At 36.9% G+C, this 25,417-nt stretch overlaps 1 protein-coding gene across 2 annotated transcripts in view; it reads left to right on the plus strand.

The window, feature by feature from the left end:
• The first annotated feature begins 8,088 nt into the window (after window positions 1–8,088).
• Window positions 8,089–25,417, plus strand: part of MYOZ2 (myozenin 2) — a 35,431-nt gene continuing 18,102 nt past the window's right edge. Inside the window, exons 1-4 of one of the 2 annotated variants that reach the window (XM_067036576.1) lie at window positions 8,106–8,281; window positions 8,842–8,935; window positions 21,840–21,920; window positions 24,586–24,755. In XM_067036576.1, coding sequence (XP_066892677.1) covers window positions 8,860–8,935; window positions 21,840–21,920; window positions 24,586–24,755 — 327 coding nt within the window. In that variant the 5' untranslated portion in view covers window positions 8,106–8,281; window positions 8,842–8,859. Of the gene's footprint in view, window positions 8,282–8,841; window positions 8,936–21,839; window positions 21,921–24,585; window positions 24,756–25,417 lie in introns of both variants that reach the window. The other variant, XM_059066748.2, reaches the window with a different exon arrangement.

A 25,417-nucleotide genomic window follows, 5' to 3' on the forward strand; every position in this document is an offset into this window, starting at 1 on the left:
GGCACCACTTGTCCCAGATGCCAAAACTCCATTCACATTTCCTTTTCAACCTTGCATGGCACATACTTCTTCCCTCCTACAGGATTTCTCTCCAATGATCAACCATCATAGACTTACATCTATCCTGAAGTGAACCACCCCAAATCGCAAATTATCAGAGTTTTTATTGTTTTACACAGCAATATTTGTTTCGCTTTTATCTCCAAACTGTCAAAGTTTCCTCTTTCTAAACACACAAGCATGCACACATGCAAATTGCTTTCCTATTAGCTACTGAACTCTCTCTCCCCTTTAGTTCACAACCAGTTCTTTTAAATAAATGGTTTCCATTTGCAGCTGACGCTTCCCATCCACTCATTCTTACCTTAAATCCTTTCTATTTGGGTTGTTACTGCCACATTAAAAAGTGTCTCTAAATTCTGCCAGTGACCTAATTCTTGCTAAATCCAGTGACCTTTTCTCATATCATCCTCTATAATCTCTGTGGAAAACTTGACGGTGCCTTAAAATTCTCTTTTCTCTCTCTCTTTTTTTTTTTTTTTTTTTTTTGCGGTACGTGGGCCCCGCACTGCTGTGGCCTCTCCTGTTGCAGAGCACAGGCTCCGGACGCGCAGGCCCAGCTGCTCCGCGGCATATGGGATCTTCCCGGACCGGGGCACGAACCCGTGTCCCCTGCATCAGCAGGGGGACTCTCAACCACTGCACCACCAGGGAAGCCCTCTCTTTTCTCTTGAACTTTGCTCTCCTGTTTTTTTTCTTTTCCCAATTTCTTTAACTTTTTCTGATTCATCCTTTCAATAAACATTTACTAGGCACTGAATTTTTTACTCTTAAAATGTGTCACAATTTATGAGATAAAGTAGTAGGTGGATTTGGGTTCAGGCAAACTACATGGGAAACCAGTATATTAGTGGACGTTTGCATGGGAGCATAGAATCAGAATAAGGAGAGTTATTCATACAATTCAGATTTTATTAATGACATTAGGTTCTGATGCACTGAAAAATCACTCACACATAGGATATATACTTAACAAGTATACCAGACCCTTCACTGTTCCTTTCTGACTGTTTTATTTCTTAGCAATTCCTCTTTTGATCTACACATGCTTTATTTATATTAATCCCACAGCTCAATTCATATTCATATCTTTCTCAGTTAAGGAACTATTCTTTTTCTGTGTGGCCTTCAACATGTGACTTAACCTCTCTGTGCCTTGTCTGCAAACAGGGGTTAAGCCATTATTATTATTATTTTTTTAAATTTTGTTTTTAAATTTATTTATTTATTTATTTTTGGCTGTGTTGGATCTTCGTTGCTGTGTGAGGGCTTTCTCTAGTTGCGGCATGCAGGGGCTACTCTTTTGTTGCAGTGTGCAGGCTTCTCATTGCGCGGCTTCTCTTATTGCGGAGCTCGGGCTCTAGGCACGTGGGCTTCAGTAGTTGTGGCACGCAGTCTCAGTAGTTGTGGCGCACGGGCCCAGTTGCTCTGTGGCATGTGGGATCTTCCCAGACCAGGGCTCGAACTCGTGTCCCCTGCATTGGCAGGCGGATTCTTAACCACTGTGCCACCAGGGAAGCCCAGCCATTATTTTTTAAGGTGACTTAACATATTTTGAATGTCATCCTTTCTCATGTTTATGCTAAAGTTAAACATTTTGGTGATAATAATAATAATGGCTAACATTTATGACACATTTAATATGAGCCAGGCATTGAGATAAGTACTATGCCATGCAACAGCCTTATGATGTTGATATTATGATTGTCCTTATTTTATAACCATACTGTTGGGACTCTAGCATGTGATACATGGCTGTGAAGTCCAGATTCTGTCACTAAATTCCTTGACTATACATTCTTTTAAAAAACTTCATGTTTTCTTTAATTAACTTTTGTTTAATTAGGTCATGCTAAATTTGTATATAAAAGCAGGGGACTTCTTGCATGTGAGAAAACTGTGAAAGAAAATGCTCCTGTAAACGACAGGAAAAATACAGGTTGGCTAGAATTGTGAAAGAAAATGTGACAAAGGTCTGGATAAATGCTGGGATTATACAAGCAAAAGAAAAAAAATGATTTGCAGGTTTTCTTTGGCAATTTCTTTCTTAATATTCCTGTATATGAAACTTTCTCTCTTTCCAGGTTCCCAACTTTATTACGTTAGCGTCTGTCCTTGACAAGCTGGTCATCCGGCTCTGTTTACTTCTCCTTTTCTCCCCAGTTTACCTTAAGGCTTAATTTAAGAGCCTAGAAGGAAATGCTTAAGTAAAAGACATAAATTTGCAGAGGAAGACAAGTAAAACACTGGGCTTGCCTATAAATGGATTATTTTGATGAAGTTGGATTTGATCCTTATTTTTGGCAGTGAAGGTGGTAAGTGTGTTTGTGTGTGTGGTTCATGGGCCAGGAAAGGAAGGAGAGGTCTGCACAGCAACTGGCACGTTTTCATTGTTTATGTTCAGCATTTTAAATAACGTTAGTATTTGCACAGCTGAAGGAAAGGAAAGCACCCTGAGGATAGACACCATGAGGAACTCTAGAAGTTTGCAAACCAGAAAAACATGAGTTGGGAAAGAGCCATAAATGTTAATAAGTAAAAAGCACCTCAGCCAAGATAAACCTAGTGTTGGGATGCTAAATTCCAAAGGGAATCAAAAAGGAGCACATTGAAATACTTAATCTGACAATTCTTAACTCTGTTTTTATCATGAAGGTATCACTACAGAGATATTCAGAGATCAGGAAGCTGGAGATTTCTGCACAGTATAGTGAAAACACAAAAGCCTTTAAATGAGAACTTTTTTTTTTTTTTTTTTTTTTTTTTTTTTTTTTGTGCTATGCAGGCCTCTCACTGTTGTGGCCTCTCCCGTTGCGGAGCACAGGCTCCGCACGCGCAGGCTCAGCAGCCATGGCTCACGGGCCCAGCCGCTCCGCGGCATGTGGGATCTTCCCGGACCGGGGCACGAACCCGTGTCCCCTGCATCGGCAGGCGGATTCTCAACCACTGCGCCACCAGGGAAGCCCCTAAATGAGAACTTTTATTTATTTATTTTTAAATAAATGTATTTATTTATTTATGCCTGCTTTGGGTCTTCATTGCTGTGCGCGTGGGCTTTCTCTAGTTGAGGTGAGTGGGGTCTACTCTTTGTTTCGGTGCACGGGCTTCTCATTGCAGTGGCTTCTCTTGTTGCGAAGCACAGGCTCTAGGCACGCAGGCTTCAGTAGTTGTGGCGCATGGGCTTAATTGCACTGAGTCATGCAGGATCTTCCTGGATCAGGGCTTGAACCTGTGTCCCCTGCATTGGTGGGTGGATTCCTAACCACTGCTTTATCAGGGAAGTCCGAGAAACAACTTTAAATTTCATCTCTATAATTTACAAGTATGATGCACGGGGGATTTTACTTAATCTCTCAGAACCTCAATTTCCTCATTTGCAAAACAAAGGAACTGCCTAGCAAACAGTAAATAAATAGCAGCTGTAAGAGTTCTGTTTACTATTAGTTGGTGCCCTTAGGTCTCTGTCTTGTACTATCTCACTTTGGCCAGTAGGATAATCACCACAGCTCTGCTTATAACTATTCTGCCTTTGCTATGGGATGGTAAGGAGATCGATTGTAAGCTGGACCTTATTCAAAATAGGAAAATAGAAACCATGGAAGGCATGGCAATTAGCTATTAAGGAGAATGCAAAGGGTTTTTGCACAAACCAAAGCCCATGCTTCCATAGACAGCCTCATCAGCTGTGAGTTTTTACACCTTTTGTTTTAAAAATTTTTTTTTTTTTTTGCGGTACGCAGGTCTCTCACTGCTGTGGCCTCTCCCTTTGCGGAGCACAGGCTCCGCACGCGCAGGCTCAGCGGCCATGGCTCATGGGCCCAGCTGCTCCGTGGCATGTGGAATCCTCCCAGACCGGGGCACGAACCCGTGTACCCTGCACCCGTGTACCCTGCATCGGCAGGCGGACTCTCAACCACTGCGCCACCAGGGAAGCCCTACACCTTTTTTTTTATCCTTTCAAGCACATTCTTTCCTCCCAGGGTTACCACCATATCTAAGGCCCTGAAGGCTGGTAAAGAACTGATAGTCCTCTCAGATATATCATTCAGCGCTAGCCTGGGAGCTGCCCTGTTTGGATTCTGCATGCAATAATCCAGAACTGAGCCTCAGTAATGGTAATGTACTGTCTGCCCACCTAGCAGATGGTCAGTCCCTACATCCTGGGCCCCCAGGATCCTGCCCTAATCTCCAACTGCCCACAGTCACCTAACATAGACTCAAAATGGGACAAGGAGAAACACAGGATTAAAAAACAAGTGCTCAGTCAGAGGAAGATCAATGTAGACATTGTTTACCACTTGGCTAAAGGGCTCATGTTTACCACTGGCTGAATAAAGTTGCCTTTCTTGGGTCCTAATGGTGTGGATTTTTGTTAGGTGGTTTATTGGAAGTAAAATTCACCTTATTTATTCTTTTTCCTCTTTTAGCAAGAGGTAAAAGAGTTGGAAATGCAACTGAGGCAGGCCCAGAAATGGAAATGATTTGGTTATAGGGGTGTTGAAAAGCTCTGCCAAAAACTTCATCGTCACCGGCCTCCTAAGGCACCAGGTTCCACCATTAGAATTCCATTATTCTGCCTACAGTAAAAGGTCCTGTCATTATCTTTAGCACCAATTAGTTTAAAATACTTAGGGCCTTGGGGGGAAAATAAAGTCCTACTCTGTTTCATTTGGGGTTAGGGAGACACTTCAAGGACAGGAATGATTAGTAGGACCAGTGTAGGTACTGAGACCCTGGGGGTAGGACAGATTCTCCTCTAGTGTACAGGATGTGTGGGTGTGGGGAGGACACAGGGAGAAGGGCAGTCCTGGGTCTTAGAGGTGCGAGGGTGGGGGCTACAGCCAAAGAAAGACTGCAACATGACAAACTGGAGGGGAGTTTAATCTGGAGCCAGACCTCTGTGTAGATGAAACAGAATATATTAACTACGACTTGATTTAAAATTGAAAGGCACTGACTTTCAGAATGGACCATCTGAAAATGCTGTATAATAACCATTAAAGTTCTTTTTAAAATTTAGCTGTTGGGATATCCCTGGTGGCACAGTGGTTAAGAATACGCCTGCCAATGCAGGGGACACAGGTTCGAGCCCTGGTTGGGGAAGATCCCACATGCTGCGGAGCAACTAAGCTCGTGAGTCACAACTACTGAGCCCGTGCGCCACAATTACTGAAGCCTGCGCTCTAGAGTCCGCGAGCCACAACTACTGAGCCCGTGCGCCACAACTACTGAAGTCTGCATGCCTAGAGCCTGTGCTCCTCAACAAGAGAAGCCACTGCAATGAGAAGCCTGCGCACCACAACGAAGAGTAGCCCCCGCTTGCAGCAACTAGAGAAAGCCTGCGTGCAGCAATGAAGACCCAATGCAGCCAAAAATAAATAAATAAATGTTAAAAAAAATTTAGCTGTTGTGTCATGAAGCAAATAGATAGTATACATTGTTTTAAAGCTATGATACCAGTGACTAATTCTTTCTTCTTTTGAGAACAAATAATAACTCCAAAACCAGAAAGCTATCAGAGATATGTGTAAATGAGCTTAAAATATAAGGCAAAACAACTTTTGGTATAATTCAGAAATAAACAAAAACAAGTAAGTTATTATAGTCTTCAAAACTTTAAAAATCTTTAAAAATAATCTTTCATTTTGGAAACCAAAATCAACATAACAATCATTGTCTTTTGAGGACACCATTTCAACCTATAGAACTGTATATAACACAAAATTGGAAACATAAAGGTGACCAAACAGGAAAATGGTCTTTCTGAATATATTTTAATTTTTTACTGAATAATGCAGCAGATTATTCTAAGGTTCTAAATTCTTCCATATTGCAGGAATAAAATAGTAAAAGGAAAAATGAACACTTACTAAACTTTTATTAAGTAACAAGAATTTCTAAAATTGTTACATGTAAAATGTCCATGGTTCTATGTGGTAGATACTGTAACCTCCATTTTACAGACGAAAAAACTAAGAGTTTGACAGACTTTACTAACAGCACACCACTGTAAATGCTTAAGCCAGGAATATAAAAGCAATTTAGAGATCTTGAGAGGGAACTTAAATTCTTTGGCTTGGCTAAATGTTTCTCACTGGTACCTAATTAATAACTTCAATGCAAACTTTTACTCAGAAGCAGTTGCAACAGGTTAGCTTACACCTACCATTTACTACCTTGAACTGTCAATCCTATGATCAGGCACTTATTTTGGTCGCATATAAAACAACTTCTCCCTTAAGTAGCCACCATCATCTTATACTCAATTGACTGTTTATTACAATTCTATTTCCCCCCATGTGTTTGACATAACAGGAAAATAATTCCAAACTCACGCATTCCACAATCTCCAACCCACTCATTTATTCATTCATTTAATGAATATTGAATGTTGGCCAATATACTAGACACAATTCTTGCTGCTGAAGATATAAAGCCTAAGTCTTTATGAAGTTCATATTTTAATAGGAAAAAGAGATACCAGATAGATGATAGAGATAGACTGCTATATAAAGCCTAAGTCTTTATGAAGTTCATATTTTAATAGGAAAAAGAGATACCAGATAGATGATAGAGATAGACTGATAGATGGATGACAGCTAGCTAGCTAGACAAATAGATATAGATATAGGTATAGATAAAATAGTGTTATGTCCTTGTGGCAAAAACTGAGAGTTGTCACCCAGTAATCATTATCTTCTTTGTCAGTAAATTAACCTCTGAATTTAACTAGGCGTGGCCACCCAGAATAAAATCTACCCAACCTCTCTTGAGCTGTGTTTGGCTACGTGGCTAAATTCTGCCAAACGGAGGTAAACAAAAGAGATCTGAGCAATATCAGGACATGTTTGAAGGAGACCTTCATTACTTTTTCTTTTTCTTTTTCCTGCTGCCTTTCTCATTATTTTTTTTTTTTCCTGCTGACTGAAATAAGAGCATGCTGACTAGAGCTGAAGCAGTCATTTAAGCCCAAGGGTCTGCATTTTAGGGACAATGGAGCAAAATGCTACAGGTGACTGCGCCCCTGATAATTATGTCAATCACACGAACCCTAGATTATTTACCTCTGGACAAAGTTTATGTGTGAGAAAAACAAACTTCCATCTTTTTGAAATTTCTGTTTTTAGGGTTTTCTGTCACTCCCATTCGACTTTAATCTTAACTAATACAAAAATATTTAAAAAATAAAGCAGAGTAAGGGACTAGAGTGTGGCACCATGTGATATGCTAGACAGGGTGACTGGGGAAGGACTTTATGAGGAATTAATAGTTGGGGGGAGTCCTGAATGCATGAGTAAGGCAAGTGGTAGGGGGAGAGCATGTTCCAGGAAGTGGGAAATAGTAAGAGCCAAAGCCTGGATATGGGAGGGAACACTTCTGTGTTCAAAGACCAGCAAGGAGGGCAACATGGCCTACCTTCCCAACTTCTTATCCTGATTCCCAAACAGAAATCCTTGACTCCAGACCTTGCAGAGATCAGTCAACTTTGCAGGCACTGCTCTCTACAGGGTCTCTTCAGAAAGACTCATGACCCAGCTATGAGTCTAAGCTTTTACTCAGATAGCTTCAAGGCTCAACCTCTAAGGCCCATTACAAAATGCTCCCCCACTTCGCCATTCAAATATAACCCATTTTTTCTGAACTTACTATAGGTTCTCACTCTTGCTTAAGGGATGGCACTATTGATCTGCCCCATATTGCTTTCTTTCTTCTTGAAACTCCTTAGATATTATGGTCAATACTTTCACGTTAGTTGTTAATAATCTATCATTCTGCTCTAATTCACGTATTCAATATGTATCTTTTGCCACCTCAATTAAGATGTAATGTAAGGGCTACATCTTAAAAAGTTTTAAAAATCTTCTTTGGCTAGTATCTCTTCAAACAGAAGGTACTCCATAAAAACCTTCTGTATGTTCATTCAAACATCTCACAAACTAGAAACACAATGGAGAGAACCTAATCTTTCTTGGTTCCTCCCTTTTGCCAGGAAGATATGAGTAGCTGAAGTATTTGGTGCTATATATAGTCAGTTGATGTCAGCTGGATGCCAGTCTCTTCAGAAAGGCTCAGTCCCCAGTCTGAGTCAGAGCTAGGGACCATGCTATCCCAGGCTCAAGGATAAAAACTATCGGGCCCAAGTGCCATCCATATTCCATCTCCAGTCTTTCCTCCACAAATCAGGATTCATCCTTCCTGAAAAGCACAGTCTAAGAGCAAGGTAAGTATATTGTTTCCTACAATGTTCTATTAGTCAGTTGTCCAAGGAAGTTCAGAGTTGTGACTCATTAATGGGCTTTCTTTGCTTTAAAGGACAGCTGTTGATGCCAATATTAAAATACTACCACCAAAGAGTTCTGGTTTAATCTGGCATCCTTTCTTCATTCTTACAATTTGCTGGAATTGATGTACTGTGATGTTGGTACAAATGAAGGCCAGTAAGGAAACAATGACGGATTAAAATAAACTGTGGAAAAGAGAGAGGAAGGGGAAAGGAGGCCAGCTCTTTCATTGTTTCTCATTGCCCAATAATCATTGTACTAGTATATAGATAAGACTGGGCCAGAAACTCTGAGAAACAGCCTCTGTTCACTGTGACATTGCCTGTCAATGAATAGCATGCTCTGTCACCAGACAAGGAATGGTATTAAAGTCTTTCAGTGGAAAGCAATAATAAACTCTTAATAAAGAACAAAGATGCTGTCTTTCAAAAGGATGATTATAAAACACTCCAAATGAGTTCTTGACATTGCCTCAATAATGTTCCTTTATTTTTCACAGGGAGGGAACAAAAAAATCATGCTATCACATAATACCATGGTGAAGCAGAGGAAACAGCAAGCATCAGCCATCATGAAGGAAATCCATGGAAATGGTATCAGTGAAAACCCTTCACAGCAATAATATAGCTCAGCATTAATGTAGACCCTTCTTGGTGTTATTTAATATTCTATAGTTTACTTCCTTTAAATTCTTGCTATTCTGTCATAACAAACCTGGAGCTCTAGGGGGTGTATAAAAGCCTATGGTAACTAATCCTTTTGTAGTCATCCTTTCTCATTTGAAAGCTATTTTCAGATGAACAACTGCTCTAAAGGAATGAAGCAATCTGACAGCTGATGTACATTCTACTTGGCTTGCCTTTCACATTTCACGTTATAAGTTAATATCACCACTCTCAGATCTTTTCTTCTCTTTTTTGGACAGGTCTCATATAATCTTGTCTTCATTGTCCATCCCACAAGATCTATCTTGATTTCTTTTACCTTATATTACATAAATCATTCAAAATCTGTTCTAGCATCCTTTTTTTTATTTAAAAAAGGTGTTAAATTGGAATTCATATTCATTGTGAACTTCTTTAACCCTGAAACCAGTCTTCATATTTAGTAACTGATTTACCGAGATATTCTGTGTGGAAATCTACTTCTATTTATAATTTCTAGGAAAATAGAGATTTCTTATAGTCTCAAGCATATAACTCAAAAAAATTTTAATATAAATTAGATGCAAGATGATATTCCACTCTCTTCTCTAAGTTCTAGCAAAACACTCTAGAAAGTAATGCTTTATACATTGCATTTTGATTGTTATAAAGGAAATTCAACTTTGATTGTTATAAAGGAAATTGAGCAAAGGATAGCATCAATTTTAAAAGTTAATAAGTAGAATATCTAGATAGTTTTAAGGGCTGATTTGAGCCATTCCAGAATATATTTGTGGAATTTTCAGGGCACCTCCTTATTTCCCTTCTATTAACAAGGAATGTGACCTTTTACCTGAACAGTACTAAGACCTAGAGCAATGAGATCTTTCACCAGGTAGTTGGGAACAGGCATAAGTATAGCATTTTCATATTTCACCTTCCATAAAGCAAGCTGAATAGAACCAATCAGAGACTGTGTTAGATGCTTCCCCCCACAATGCAGTCATATCTAAAGGGTTCTGTTATTAAGTTTGGTTTTCTATTTTTTTGCAATACAAAATCACCATACTGGATTCAACTTAGACCCATGTTTTACTATGATGTCAAACTAGTTTGAAATAAAGTGAAAATAATTCTGCATCAGACACCAGAACTAAATTTGTACCAATGCAAAGTTCCAAAATTCAGGCTTCTTTTAAATTTTTGTGCTTCTTTGTATTTCCTGCTTCATGTAGTTTACTTGAAATTGTTTTAATAGTTTCCTTGATCAATAAGGAAAAAATCAGATAATCACTTGAGTTTGAGACTAAATTATCTATCTTAAAACTAGGCTTGGGATAAGTTATCATTTTCTAATTGCATCATAATCATAAATCAATCCATCGTTTTAATGTATTCCCAGTTTAAATCATGTGTTGGATTCTACTCTCTTATTTCTGACATAGACCTATAAGAGTATCTTTTTCCTTTTTTTATAACTTTTGTTTTTTTATGAAATATAAAGAAAAAGTACAATTATATCTCAAGGGGAAAAAAAACCCTCAAGACTATAATCTCACCACCAACAGGTCCTGGCCATGTAAAGTCTGCTCAAGCCCTCCCTCCCAAGTCACGGGAAGATTTCCAGTCCCTTAAATGGAGTCACATGCTCTGCCTTTGTTTGGAGGTCAAGTACTACAGATAACAGGGATAATCACAGACTTCTTTCTTAACTCATCTCAGATAAAACAGCTGCAGTACTTTAAGAAGCAGTTTAAATAATTTCCCTCTTTTATTTCCTCTGACATCTTACATGGAACTTTACTATTTGTATATGACATAGTGTTTAGAGATCTGGAGCTAGGGGAGTATCATTTTTTCTAAGGAGGCAGAAATGAGACATGGACTGCAGAGGAATCTTTCTGGGAATAATTCTCCAAACTTTCAAACACTTCACACCAATAAAAACCTGGATAATTTAAGATAAAGCATTCAACTCTTTTGATCTTAATACTAAGACTAAATAAGTGAAATTTGGACTGGATTGTCCTCTATAAAAATGACCAGAGAAGCTATTTGAAGTTCTTCTCCACTCCCTTCTCCCCTTGTGCATCAAGATTTTTTTTTCAGTATTATAATTCATTTATTTTTATATCACTTTTCAAAAACATTTAGCCTGGAGGAGAAAAAAATGTGACAATAAGATGACTAAATGAGCTGTCTTCTAAACCTGAGCTAGGAGTTCAGTCCAGTTCTTGCTGTGGGGAGAGAAACTATAGCTGGTGAGCCTTGAGATGATCAGTAGGAAAATATAAGAATCAAAAAGAAGAGTTTTTCATCAGAGCACTCATTGAATCTGAAGGAGAAATAACCTCAAAGAATTACTGAGAAATCCTACCCATATAGACTAAAATACATAGAACTGGATGGCACAAGTAAAAATGTGGATAACTCACAGCCTGTACTAACTATACGCCAAATTGTTCACTCATTATGGATCCATAATGATTTGGTGTCAAATTATGTACCAGAAGCAAATATACTACACCCTCAATAAGTAATTAATAAAAAGTATCTCCTAACACTACGGCTCTATACCTTCAGACAGACCATCCTCAGCATCATATCATGATGATCATCGACATGGTCATCGACATCAATATTAAAAGTGTTAGAGCTGATGATTAGTAGCTGCTTTGTGTTACTACCGTGATGCAAAACCCGGAAGCTTTAAACAGAAATATCAGAGCCATGGTGCTACTGTCTAACTAGTGCTATTCTAAAAGACAAAAACACCAAAATACTTTGCCATTATCTGTCATGAATTAGTTCTGGAGGCAAGAAAATATGGCTTGTAATGGTTCCATGCCCACCAGCCCTGTGCTATTTACTCCTGTTGCTGTACAAATTCTCCAGTGGTGATCATGTTTCTCTCTCACTCAGTAACTCATTTGAGACTTGATTACTGAAGGAAGAGAGAGGGAGAGAGAGAGAGGGAAGGATAAATGAATAGGAAGTAATAAGTCTATAGAGAAAGAGAATGGGGAATGAGAACGGAAGAAGGAGAGGCACTATAGAGCAACTGGCATCCGTCCAGAAATGGTGGGGAAAAGGAAAAGGAATTAAAATTACCTAAGAACTGGGAGTATGCTGTCCCCTGATCTTAAGCACAGATATTGCTGACAGTTTAGAAGAAGAGTTTCAGAAATAGAAAGACTACAGTTGTTTCAGTCACCCTACAGTTTTCGCACCTGAGCTCTGTGAGGGCTTTTTTGTTATGTTTTTTGTTTGTTTTTTCCCTCATGACTGGTGAACCGCTTTTCCCAGCACACAGAAGAGGACTGAGCAGATTGTTTTTGTGATTTCAGGAAAAGAGTTTAGTCTGTGGTCTGAAAACAGGAAGCCAGGTTCTAAATGGAGTGCTGTTGTTGATATGGTACCAGGAGCCCTGAGTTCCAGACCAGACAGCAGATTCCTCATCTGAAAATGAAGAGGTTGGATCTGTTGAGTCCTCTATTTCTAAAATTTCGTGATTCTAATATATTGAGCTATGTGCTCAAACATCAGTGTATTTGAGTTTTTCCACCAATAACAGAGGCAATGATAATATTAACACAAATTGCAGGGGCACTTTGAAAAGCATAGATATAATGTCTTGACTTTCAGACGAAAGATAATGTGAGGACCCCTTTTACTTTTCCTGTATAAGCATATCTTAAACTGTAATTAATCAAGTCATCAATGTAAAAATGAGGACACCAGGAAGGACTTAAACACCACAGATCAAATGTTAAAAGTCTAGGGGAGAAAAAGAACTTAACCTAATGATTAATGTACAAATTTGTTAGTTTTCTTTGGTTTAAAATTTCACATTAGCATTCTCATAACCCGAAGAAAAACACATGCTTTATTTTGAAAATTGGTGTGCAATAATATGTTGTGAAACCATGGATTTTTCTAAGCATGCCATAGATTTCTAAACCTCTAATAATGCTCTTCAGCAAAGTAGCAGAGTAGAGAATTAGGCTAAATTCCAATTTATACCAAAGTTGAAATCACAATGTTTAATTCTTGCCATATTCCATCATACTAGAAGAATGAAAAACATAATTTCTTTGTTGCCTTTTTCACTCTAATATGCTCTAGGTATACATCCTATAAACAGTACTAGATGTATTACTGGTTTGTGTAACTCAATTTGCACAATTCAATACATTGGTAATCTCATTTTTTAAATGTTTATAGATTTACAGTTATTGAATGGTAATACTTTAATTAACAGTAAATTTTTGAACTCAAATCAAGGCAAGGAGATATGAAATAGGAAAATATAGAATCCCAGATGAGTTTCAAAATCAACTTTCTAATCTAGAGAAAATTATTAAAAATTACTAATAAACTTTTAATCAAATGTAGACCTTTCAACTATTATTCAAAATTGCAGTCTGGACTATTAACTTTTATATAATATGTATATATGCATGTTGCAGTTTACAGTAATGTATATTTATGGACTATTATTCAATCCACACAGGCCAACTGTCTGTAAACAGGAAGAAGAGTCCTGTTAAGCGTAGAGAAAATCTCTTGGCTTCAATCAGGCTTTTAAGTAAATTGATAGGATCACGCTAAAGCAAATCAATTTCAGTTATCTCCCCTTCTATGGTTTTGCCCATTTTACCAGAATTGCAGCTGCCAGTGAATCATGGGGAAACAGTTTTAAAAGATCTTTTGTCTTACTACTATTATTTGTAAGTGGGTATCTTTACAAACTATGAATTGGATTCACTGATCTAACTAAATATGTAACTTTGGCAGGATCAAAATTACAAATTAAAAATACAGAACTACCTGTGCACACATAAATCCTTGTTGACTAAGTTTTAGAATGTTAACCTATGAAATAAATGTGAAAAAAAAAGTTTCCTTTGGAGGAATTTAGGTTCAGTGTCTGCTCATAAGACTGCATATTGAAGAAAGGCTTGAAAAAGGAATTGATCACATTGTCAAAGATCATTGATACTCTCCCAATAAAATGCAATTTTCCATTTGGTTTCCAGTACTCATAGTAATATGGTTAAAGTGGAAGGAAAGTATACTCAGAAATCAAAAGTTTGAACTTTTTAATGTAAGATTTTAAATCTTAATTTAGCTACAAAATAATGCACATTTGAGGACATTACTGAGAAAGAATATTGATCACAATTATTTAATATTTCTAGTAGATTGAAAAATGTGGAGGTTTTTGTAGAAATTAATTTGATAATGGTCAAGACCCTAAAGTTATATTTTAATAGTTTTTTATAATTAGATATTTATTCCAAAATAATCATTATTTCCTTAAAATAGTAGCAAACTATAATAGATTAAGTCCTATAAAATCTTTAAAGAATAAATGGAAAATTCTGGATCACTATAAACGACATTAACAGGAAAGCATACCTAGCAATATTATTTTCAATAGATGATCTAATGCCACAAAGACAACCTTCTAATCCATCAGGGCAAGGATATGAACCCTGAATAAGTTATATCATTTATCAGGCATCCAGATTAAACACACTGTTAAGACCCTGCACAGAGGTTTGCAATAAAGGGCAGGGAACAGCTGAATTTGGATTCTATCTGCTCAGTTGACACCATTCTTTTCACTCTGAAAGTTTAAGTAAATGAAAGTGTTCATACATTAGATTTCCCAACTCACAGATGGTCTGGAACTCCAGCTCCAGTTACATCATAAACTTAACTACTGGGGGGAAGGGGAAAAAAACCTTGGAGAATTTAGTTTATGTCTTTTATTGTTTGTTTGTTTATGCAAAATATATTGACTTAAAATGTTCCTATGTCTATCAGTATGGTAGTGAATATTTAACTGGTTCTTTGGGGGGAAAAATGCCTTGGTTTGTAGAATTTGCCAATTTCTGTGGTATAAATACTCTTGCCATGGCCAATTTTGAGCTACCATCAAGGAGAAACTGAATGCAGAGTTGGGAAGAGATGTGTAGTAATACAACACTATACAGTATTTCCACCATACAGATATAATAGATATAAGAAAACATCAAGAGCATAGATAATAGCAAAAAGGAGTAAAACATTTAGAAAGTGATATTTTTGAGTATTTATTGCTTTCTTTTTAATATAACTTATTATTAAGTTTATATAATTTAATTTTAATAGTGGTTATGTTCACTGAGTTTAACTACTGGCTCACAGAATTTCTGAAAATTTATCAATCGACTTTTGTGAACCAGTACAAGCCTGCTCCAGACACTACTAGATTTCTCATGCAGTGCTTCTGGTCCCAGAGATCCACAGTACCTTTAGATGGTCACTCACAGCCAACTATTAACTCACTGTCTGTTACTTACAGAGTAAGAGGGAGAATATTTAGGCTTAAAGTAGTCGAAGGAAGTATGAAGAATAAGCAAAGAGAGTTGAGAGTTGGTCAATTATTTTGTGTGCCTTCTTCCCCTCTTTCCTTTTTGTCTCTTATATCTCCTCTCTTGTGGTATAAATTTACTAGTAATAATGGATTGTACCAACTGATTATTGAGGGTAGGTAAGTTCCACATGGCTCTTGCTGCACATCTACTCCTTGTAGCAGCTTGGGTGATGATTATTGTGTTTTGCTAAAAAGGAGTGAATGTTTCTTTTTTTTTTTTGGTGGTACGCGGGCCTCTCACTGCTGTGGCCTCTCCCGTTGCGGAGCACAGGCTCCGGACGCACAGGCCCAGCGGCCATGGCTCACGGGCCCAGCCGCTCCGCGGCATGTGGGATCTTCCCGGACCATGGCACGAACCCGTGTCCCCTGCATCTGCAGGCGGATTCTCAACCACTGCGCCACCAGGGAAGCCCCGTGAATGTTTCTTATGAGCCCAAATGAGTCTGGCCAGAGGTATATCCATATTTTACACTTCTGCTCTTTTTTTCCTCTCCTCTTCGAGGCCCCCACTGCTGGGCTTCTAGGCTATTCTTCTTTACTCTTTCTTGATTCCAATCTTAATAGACTTTTTGGACTTACATCAGTGAGATGAAGATCTGAAGAGAATGACCATAGTTAGCATGCTTTTAGTTGAAAATAGCAGAAAATCAGAAACCAACTGAAGGGAATTTATTGCCTCACGTAACTGAAAAGTTCAGAGGTGATCTGGTAAGTCTTCATCTGGCAGCTCAAGTATGCCATTAAGGACCAGGTTTCTTTCTCCCTCTGCTCTGATTTTCTTGGGGTAAGCTTCACCCCACATCTGGCTCTATCATTTTATCAAGTACCTACCAACAGTTTCCTGGGCAATATACATCCGTGCTTACCTGCAGTAGGAAAAGTATCTTTGGCACAATGTACACAAAGAAAAGTCCTGATATTTTGCCTCATTGGCCTAGGTCAGGTCATACACCTGTTCCTGTATCAATCACAAAGGTAATTAATTCCTGTCAAATATACCCCAGAAAACTATTGTAAATCTAAGTGGCCAGAGGGATGGAATTCACTTAGGGCATGTGGTTATTTCAGAAACATTGGTGGAATCAGCTAATATTGGGGGCCATTAGGAAGAGGAAAATGAGATAAAAACATTTTCTCAAATTTTTGTCTTGGGATCCCCAAATTAAACTTATGCCATAGCTTGAAATTTAGAACTTAGAGAAAATAACATAATAATAAGCTATTCCTTTTTCTAGCCCCTCTATTTTCATTTAACTGTTTATAATGACTCAAATTGGTAACAGAAAAGGAGAGAAAGAGAAAAGTTGCATCCCTGTTTTGGTTTCCTTATGAAAAAACTTTGTAGCCTTAACTGTAAGGAGAAAGATTCCATTGCTATAATATAAAGACTGTTGTCTTTGCATTTTCTAGTGGCTGCCTGCTTTGGGGCATTTATTTCCTGAAAATGTCCCATTAGAAAATCTGTTTAAAAATATTATTTGTAATATATAAATACATTACATAGAATGTGTATTCCTAGAAGGTTAATGGACAAAAAAATCTATGGATTTCGATTTTCTGTGTTATTATTTTATTCTGTTTCTCTCTCTTGCATTACTAATTGAATTATTTTAAGAAGAATTTAAAGGAGATTTCCCCTCCACCCCGTAGTACTGCATCAAATTACTATAAGCCATATTGTGTCTTTTTGATCATTTGTGATCTAAAGGGAACTTGCTATTTTGATTCCAGAATCAAAAAGCTGAAATAGTCCACTCCTGTCACACTTTCTAGAACACTGAGGGATATACTCATAGACACACTGAAAAATAACCCAGCTCCTCCTTCCATGTTGCTAGCACACAGTAACAGAGACTCCAAACACTTGCAAATAAACAATAGTGAATATTGTTTATTTAGTGAATAGTGAATATTCCCTGTAGAACTCAGCAGAGCTGGCAAACAAATCCCAGGAAACTGTAAAATACCCTCACCTACCCTGCTGTGCGCCTTCATTCCTCTTCCATAAGCTATTTCTGCCAATCCTGGGGACTGTAAAGCACAGGATTTTTTTTTTTTTCACCTTAGAGAGTAGACAATGCCACTCTGCACTGCATTAGGAAGGGCTATGAAAAATTTTTTAATTGAACATTTTTTAAATAATAGACTTTATTTTTTAGAGCAGTTTTAGGTTTACAAAAAAACTAAACAGAAAGTATAGTATAGTGTTCCTATATACCCCTTCTCCTCCCAACAGTTTCTCCTATTATTACCATCTTGCATTAGTGCGTTATACTCGTTATGACTGACGGACCAATATCGACGTAGTACTATTAACTGAAGTCCACAGTTTACATACAGTTTCACACTGTGCGGCACTGTCCTGTGGGTTTTCATGAATGCACACTGTCACGTGTCTGCCATTACAGTATCATACAGAAGAATCTCACTGCCCTAAGATTCCCCTGTGCTCAACCTCTTCATCGCCACTCCCTCCGCACAGCCGCTTGGCAGCCAGTGATTCTTTTACTGTCTTCCAAGGTTTTGTCTTTTCCAGAATGTCATAGAGTTGGAGTCATAAAGTAGCCATTACAGACTGGCTTTTTTCACTTAACAATATACATTTAAGGGTCATTCATGTCTTTTCATGGCTTGATAGTTCTATTAAACTTTTAATTTTGATATAAATGTAGTTTACATGCAGCTGTAAGAAAGAATACAAAGCAATCCCACGTACCTTTCCCCAGTTTCCCACAAGAGCAACATCTTGCAAAACTATAGTACAATATCACAACCAGAATATTGATATTCATGCAGTCAAGAGAGTCCTACCAATCACTAATGTCTCCCATTTATATATATATATATATGTATATATCTTTTCATTTTAAGATGCTATAAAATGGAATCATACAGTACGTAACCTTTGAGGATTGGCTTTTTTCACTCAGTGTAATTCCCTAGAGATAGATCCAGTTGTTGTGTTGTTTCAATAGTTGGTTCGTTTTTATTGCCGAGTACCATGCTTTGGATGGACCATAGTGTTTTTAACTTTTAACCTACTCATTAAAGTACGTTTGAGTTGTTTCTTTTATTATTATTATTATTAAGAATAAAGCTGCTATGACCATTTGTGTATAGGTTTTTGTATGAACATAAGCTTTCATTTCACTGGGATAAATGCCCAGTATTGCTGGTAGTCCTATGTTCAGTTTTTAACAGAGCCTATTAAATAATTTTCTAGGGTGGCTGTACCATTTTATATTTCCAACAGTGATGTATGAGTGATCCAGTTTCTCCACACCCTCCCCAGCATTAGATGCTGTCACTATTTTTCATTTTGGCCATTCTGATACGTGTATAGTTATATCTCATGGTTTTAATTTGCATCTCTCTAATGACTAATAATGTTGAACATCTTTTCCTATGCTTATTTGCCATCTGTATATCTTCTTCAGTGAAATATCTCTTCATGTCTTTTGCCCATGTTCTAATTGGATTGTTTGCTTTTTTACTGGTGAGTTTTAAGAGTTCTTTATATATTCTAGTCTGTTGTCACATATGTGGTTTGCAAATATTGTTTCCTACTCTGTAGTTTGTTTTTTCATCCTCTTAACACAGTCTTTCTCAGAGCAAAAGTATTTAATTTTGCTTAATTTATCAACCGTTCCTTTTATGGACTGTGCTTCTGATGTCAAGTTTAACAACATTTTGTCCAGCCCTAGATCCCAAAGGTATGATCATGTGATTTTTCTTCTTTAGCCATTTAATAAGATGGAATACATTGATTTCTGAATATTGAACCAATCTTGTATCCCTGGAATAAATGCCACTTGTTCATGGTATAGAATTCTTTTTCTGTATTGTTGAATTCTATTTACTAATATTTTAGTAAAGATTTTTGCTTCTATAAGCATGAGGGATAATGATCTGTAGCTTCTTTTTTTGTGTGTTGTTTCTGTTAGCTATCAAGGTAATATTAGCTTAATAAACTAATTGGGAACTGTTCCTTCATCTTCTATTTTCAGGAAGAAACTATGTAGCATTGGCGTTAATTTAAATGTTTGGTAGAATTCTCTGGTAAAACCATCTACGTCTGAAGATATCTTTTTGGGGAGATTTTAAAATTATAAATTCAATTGCCTTATAGTTATAGGATTAATCAAATAATCTACTTCATGTTGGGTGAGATGTGTTACTTTCTGCTTTTCAAGGGATTGGTCATATATTTTCTGTTTTCAAATTTATGTGAATTTACATGTAGAGTTGTTCATAGTATTCTCTTATTATCCATTTGCTATCTGCAGTGGCTGTAGTGATATCCCCTATTTTGTTCTTGATACTGGTAATTTGTATCTTCTACATTTCTTTTTTTCTGTGTCAGTCTAGCTAGAGGTTTGTCAATTTTACTGATCTTTTCAAAAGCCAACTCTGTGCTCAACTGATTTTTCTCTATTGTTTTTCTGTGTTTAATTTCTACTCTTATCGTTATTATTTTCTTCCTTCTGCTTGCTTTGGGTTTGTAGTATAGATTTGATACTTTTCCTCTTTTTTTAATGTATGCATTTAGTGCTATAAAGGTCCCTCTCAGCACTGTACTGTCTGTGCCCCATAAATTTGATATGCCCTATTTTTAATTTCACTCAGTTCAATGAATTTTTTATTTCCCTTGAGACTTCTTCTTTGACTCATGGATTGTTTAGAAGTGTGATTTTTTTTTAGTTTCCAAATGTTTGGAGATTTTTCTTTAAACTTTTTGTTACTCATTTCTAGTGTGATTCCATTGTGATAAGAGATCATACTGTATATCATTTTGATTCTTTTAAATTTGTTAAGCTTATTTTATGGTCCAAGATATTGGTCTATCTTGGTATATAGTCCATGTGCACTTGGAAAGAGTGTGCATTCTATTGTTGTTCAGTAGAATATTTTATACTGTTTATAAATATTTTATAAACAGTAGGATTATATCCTACTGGTTGATGGTGGTGTTGATTTCTTTTATATCCTTGCTGATTTTCTCTCTGTTGTCCTATCACTTGTTGAGAGAGGAATGTTGAAGTCTCCAACTCTAATTGTGGATTTAACTATCTCTCCTTTTAGTTCTATTAATTTTTGCTCCATTTGCAGCTCTGTTTTTTGGTGCATACACATTTAGCATTTCTAGGTCTTCTTGGTGGATTGACACTTTAATCATTATATAACATTCTCTGTCTCTGGAAATTTCCTTTGCTCTGAAGTCCACTTTGGAATTAACATAAGCACTTCTGCTTTCCATTGATTAATGTTTGCTTGATATCGTTTTCTATCCTGTTACTTTCAACTTGCCTATACTGTTCAAGGCACTTACTTGAAGTGAGTTTCTTCTAGACAGCTTATATTTGGGTCATGTTTTAAATCCAGTCTGCTAGTCTCTATCCTTTAATTAGGGTACTTAGAGCATTTTTATTTAAGCTCTACTACTGATGTAGTAGAGCTTAAGTCTATCATTTTATTTTTTGCTTTCTGTTTGTTGTCTCTGTTTTTCCCTTCTGTTTTCTTTCTCCTAGCTTCCTACAGATTACTTGCACATGTTTCAGAATTCCATTTTTATTTATCTATAGTTTTTCAAGTGTACCTGTATAGTTTTTGGTAGTTGTTCTATTACATTATATATGCTTAACTTATCAAAGTCTAGGATATTGTCATTTTATCAGTTCAAGTGAAGTACAGAAAACTTACCTACCTTCATGTCTATTTACCCTCCCCTGTTTATAATATAATTGTGTTAACTATTTTCTACATATATCAGAGTTTTATAATTTTTGCTTCTATGATCAAATATAATTTAGAAAACTCAAGAGGGGAAGGGAAGCTTACTGTATTTACCCACGTTTTTGCTTACTGTAATCTTTTTTTTGTTCCAATGTTCTAAGGTTCCTTATTTTATTGTTTCCCTTTTGTTTAAAGAACTTAATTTAGTTATTTGCTATGGTCTGAATATTTGTGGCCCCCCAGAATTCAAACGTTGAATCCTAATGTCCCTGATGGTATTAGGACATGGGGCCTTTGGGAGGTGACTAGGCCATGAGGGTGGGGTCTTCATGAATGATATTAATGCCCTTATGAAAGAAGCCCAAGAGAGCTTTCTTGTCCCTTCCACCATGTGAGAACACAGTGAGAAGTGGGCAGTCTACAACTCAGAAGAATGATTTCAACTGAACCAACTATGCTGGCACCCAGATCTCAGACTTCCAGCCTCCAGGCCTATGAGAAATATATTTCTGTTGTTTATAAGCCACCAGTCTTTGATATTTTGTTGTAACAGCATGAACCATTCTTTTAGGGTAGGTCTCCAGGCAACAAATTTCCTAGTTTTCCTTCATCTGAAGATGTCTCAATTTCCCCTTTATTTCTAAAGAATATTTTCACCGGGTATCAGATTCTGGGTTGACATTTCTTTTTTTTCAGCATTTTTGTGCCACTTCCTTCTGATCTTCATGATTTCTGATGAGAAATCCACTGTCATTCTCATTTTTTTCCTCCCTATAGGTAAGTTGTCATTTTCCTCTGGCTACTTTCAAGATTTTCCCTTTGTCTTTAGTTTTTAGAAGTTTATAATATGTCTTGCTGTAGAGTTCTATAGATTTATCTTTTATAGAATGCTTTTAGCTTCTTGAATCTGTAGGTTTATGTCCTTACTAAATTTGGGAAGTTTTCAGCCATTATTTCTTTGTGTACTTTTCCAGTCCCACATGCCTCCTCTCCTTCTGGGACTTCAGTGATACAAATGCTATATCTTTTGTTCTAGTCACACCAATCCCTAAGGCTTTCTTTTTTTTTTTTCCAGTCTATTTTTTTTTCTCTGTTGTTATTATTGGGTAATTTCCATTGTTCTATCTCTCAATTCACCATTTCTTTCCTTTATTCCCTCCATTCTGCTATTGAATCCATCCACTGAACTTCTTATTTTGGGTATTTTATTTTTCAGTTCTAATGTTTCTATTTGGTTCTTTACAACTTTTATTTCTCTGCCATGATTTTTTATTTCTTTGCTAAAATTTTCTATTTTTCTTTCATTTGTTTCCAGAAACTTTGTAATTGCTCTTTGAGGTATTTTTATCATGGATGCTTTAAAATCTTTGTAATTTAATTTTAATATCTCAGTCACCTCATGTTGGCATCTGTCTTTTTTTCATTCAGCTTGAGATCTTCCTGATTCTTGGTATGACAAATGATTTTTTAATTTGAGCCTGCATATTGTCATATTATGCTCTAAGAATCTTGCTCTTATTTAAGCCTTCTGTTTTATCTATCCTAGTCTGACACTGCTTCAGCAGGGGAAGGAGAGTGCCACCTCATCACTGCCAGGTGGAAGTAGGAAGTCAAGGTTTCCCAGTTGGCCCCCACTGAAACTTGAGGAGCGTCACTTAGTTACTAGTAGGAGGGGGTAGGAGTTCAGAATCCCCACCTGATCTCCACTAACACTACAGGGATGGAGGGTTGTTACTGGCTGACAGGGATGAAAGTTCCAGCTTCCTCCTTAGCCCCTCTGATACCACCCTTATGGGAGCATTGGGGCACCTCATTACAGCCTCACAAGGGTAAAATTTTGGGCTCCCCACTTGAACTTTGTTGATATGGGTGAGGCCAAAGTTTTTTCTGTGGCATTTGGCTGAAGTAGAGTAGCTATTGTCTAAAAGTTTTCTGTCTTTCTAGGCTGCTCCTTTCCTGGTCTTGGCTAGTGAGAACAATCTTTTATTGGAGGATTTTGGCTGCACCTTTTGGTGTTTCTGGGTTAATAGCATCTTCAGCTCCAAGTCTGGGATATATGGGGCTAAAAGAAAACCCAGAGAATTCAGTACCTTGTTGTTCCTTGGATCCTGAGGAAGGACCTTGTTGTCCCTAGTTGGTCTGCCTTCTTCTCTCCAACTTCCAGAGCCTTCTTATGTTTATTTTATACATAATATCCAGGATTTTTAGTTTTACTTAGTAGAGGTATAGGGAAAAGTGGATCTATTCTATCTTCCCAGAAGCAGAAGTCTTGATATTATAATTTTTATAATTAGTGGAGTTCCTCTCTGGGTAACATCAAAATATATAAACAAATTGATTTATTTTTCAAGGCAAAATGGGGAGAAAATTTGTAAGTAATTTTATTATCTTATCCCTAAAGACCTCCAAAAGCCTAATTATTAGGGTTAATTTGTTACATCAGAAAATGTTGTCCCAATCAACCAGCATAATTATTTATTTTACAAATGGTCCAATTTTTCTTCTTTGCATTTAAGAGCAGTCCACAGTGGAAAAAGAACTCTGTGGGTTACACAAAAAGATATTTCTGATTAAAGGAGCAAGTGGAGGAGTTTTATTTCTTTGGGATTTTAGAAAAGTCCTTCAGTACTAGAAATAGAAAATAACAGTTGTTTACTGAACATCTCCTATATTTAAGGCATGGGGGACACAAAGACAAAAACATAAAGAATATGCAAGCCATATAATAAGTAAAATGGAATCAAGTAATTGTGATTCAGTGCTATGGGAATAGAGAAAAGGCACGAATAATTATGAATAGAGATTTTAGAGAAGGAACTGACAGAAATGGCACATAAGCTAGATTGAGAAGGATTTGTTCATTTAATGCTTATCACCCACCTACTTTATGTTAGGCTCCTTGGTGCTAGAGGCAGGATGAATAGCATTCTGACAGAGACAGGAAAATGGGTGGCATGGGCCAAAGGGTAGGCATTCTTGTAACAGAGATTGCTAAAATTGATACAGAAAAATGTTGGGAGTCAAACAGAGCTTATGAAGAGAATTATGAGCAGTGTTGTTTGAAAACTCACTAAATAAGGAAAGATTAAATTGATAGTGTCATTAGCTTACTTTCATTCACTCTTTCTATGTGCCAGGTATGATGCTAAGTGTTTGATAAGAAACATTTTATTTAATCCTCATATCAACCCTATGCAGTAGGTGTTATTATTAGCCCCACTTTAGAGATAAGGAAATTGAGGTTTACAAAAAATAAGTAACATATCTATGATCATACAGTTAGAAAGTAGTAGAGCCAGGATTCAGCCCAAGGCAGTCTGAGTAAAGAGCCTACATTTTAGTCACTATACTAGCATATAGTGGGCAATAAATCATGAAATTTAGCAAAGCATTTAAAAATGCTTATCTTGGGGTTTTCAAGCAAATGAATATTGTTTTACAGATGTAGATGGCATGGACCTGGGAAAAAAAGTCAGCATCCCCAGAGACATCATGTTGGAAGAATTATCCCTTCTCAGTAACCGTGGTGCCAGACTATTTAAGATGCGACAAAGAAGATCTGACAAATATACATTTGAAAATTTCCATTATGAATCTAAAGCACAAATAAATGTAGGTATAACTTGATAGTGTGGTATCTAAATAAACAGGCAGCACTTCTAAATTTATATGTTATTAGATTCTCAAACAAGTATTCTACAAATTTTCTTTTCATTGATTCTGTTAGACTTTTTTTTTCATGATAATGAATAGTTTAGGTGGATAAACAAAAGAAATATTATGCATGATATGAGTATCTTTTTAGTTCAGTACAGACATTGTAAGTTTGTAGATTTGGCACTGAAGAACTCCTCTGTTCTGCTAAGACCAGGGAGAGGGAGTGGAGATTGTGGTACTACAAGTTTCCATGGTCTTATCACCACTGGTTAAATGTTTGGGATGGAAACATTTCCAAAGCGCACAGTGCTCCATAAAGTAAGTATAAACATTTTATTGGCTGAATACATCCTGGCAGTAAAACATGCCTGGGAACTACAGATACAGTTGATCTCCTTTCAAAGTATTTTCTCCACATTGTGTAGAGAAGTCTGTTATTTATTAACAACAAAACCAATGTGGACAAAACTCTTTGGACAAAAGTTTTCATCAACCAGAAGTTTAAAAAAGCAAATGAATTAATGAAGTTATATTTTACATATTGCATGAATACCATATTCTCTTGTCATTTAGAGAGATTTTAGAGGAAGAAGTTCATAGTAGAAAAACAATTAGCT

Source organism: Kogia breviceps, chromosome 6 (assembly GCF_026419965.1).
Source record: "Kogia breviceps isolate mKogBre1 chromosome 6, mKogBre1 haplotype 1, whole genome shotgun sequence".
Taxonomy (NCBI): domain Eukaryota; kingdom Metazoa; phylum Chordata; class Mammalia; order Artiodactyla; family Physeteridae; genus Kogia; species Kogia breviceps.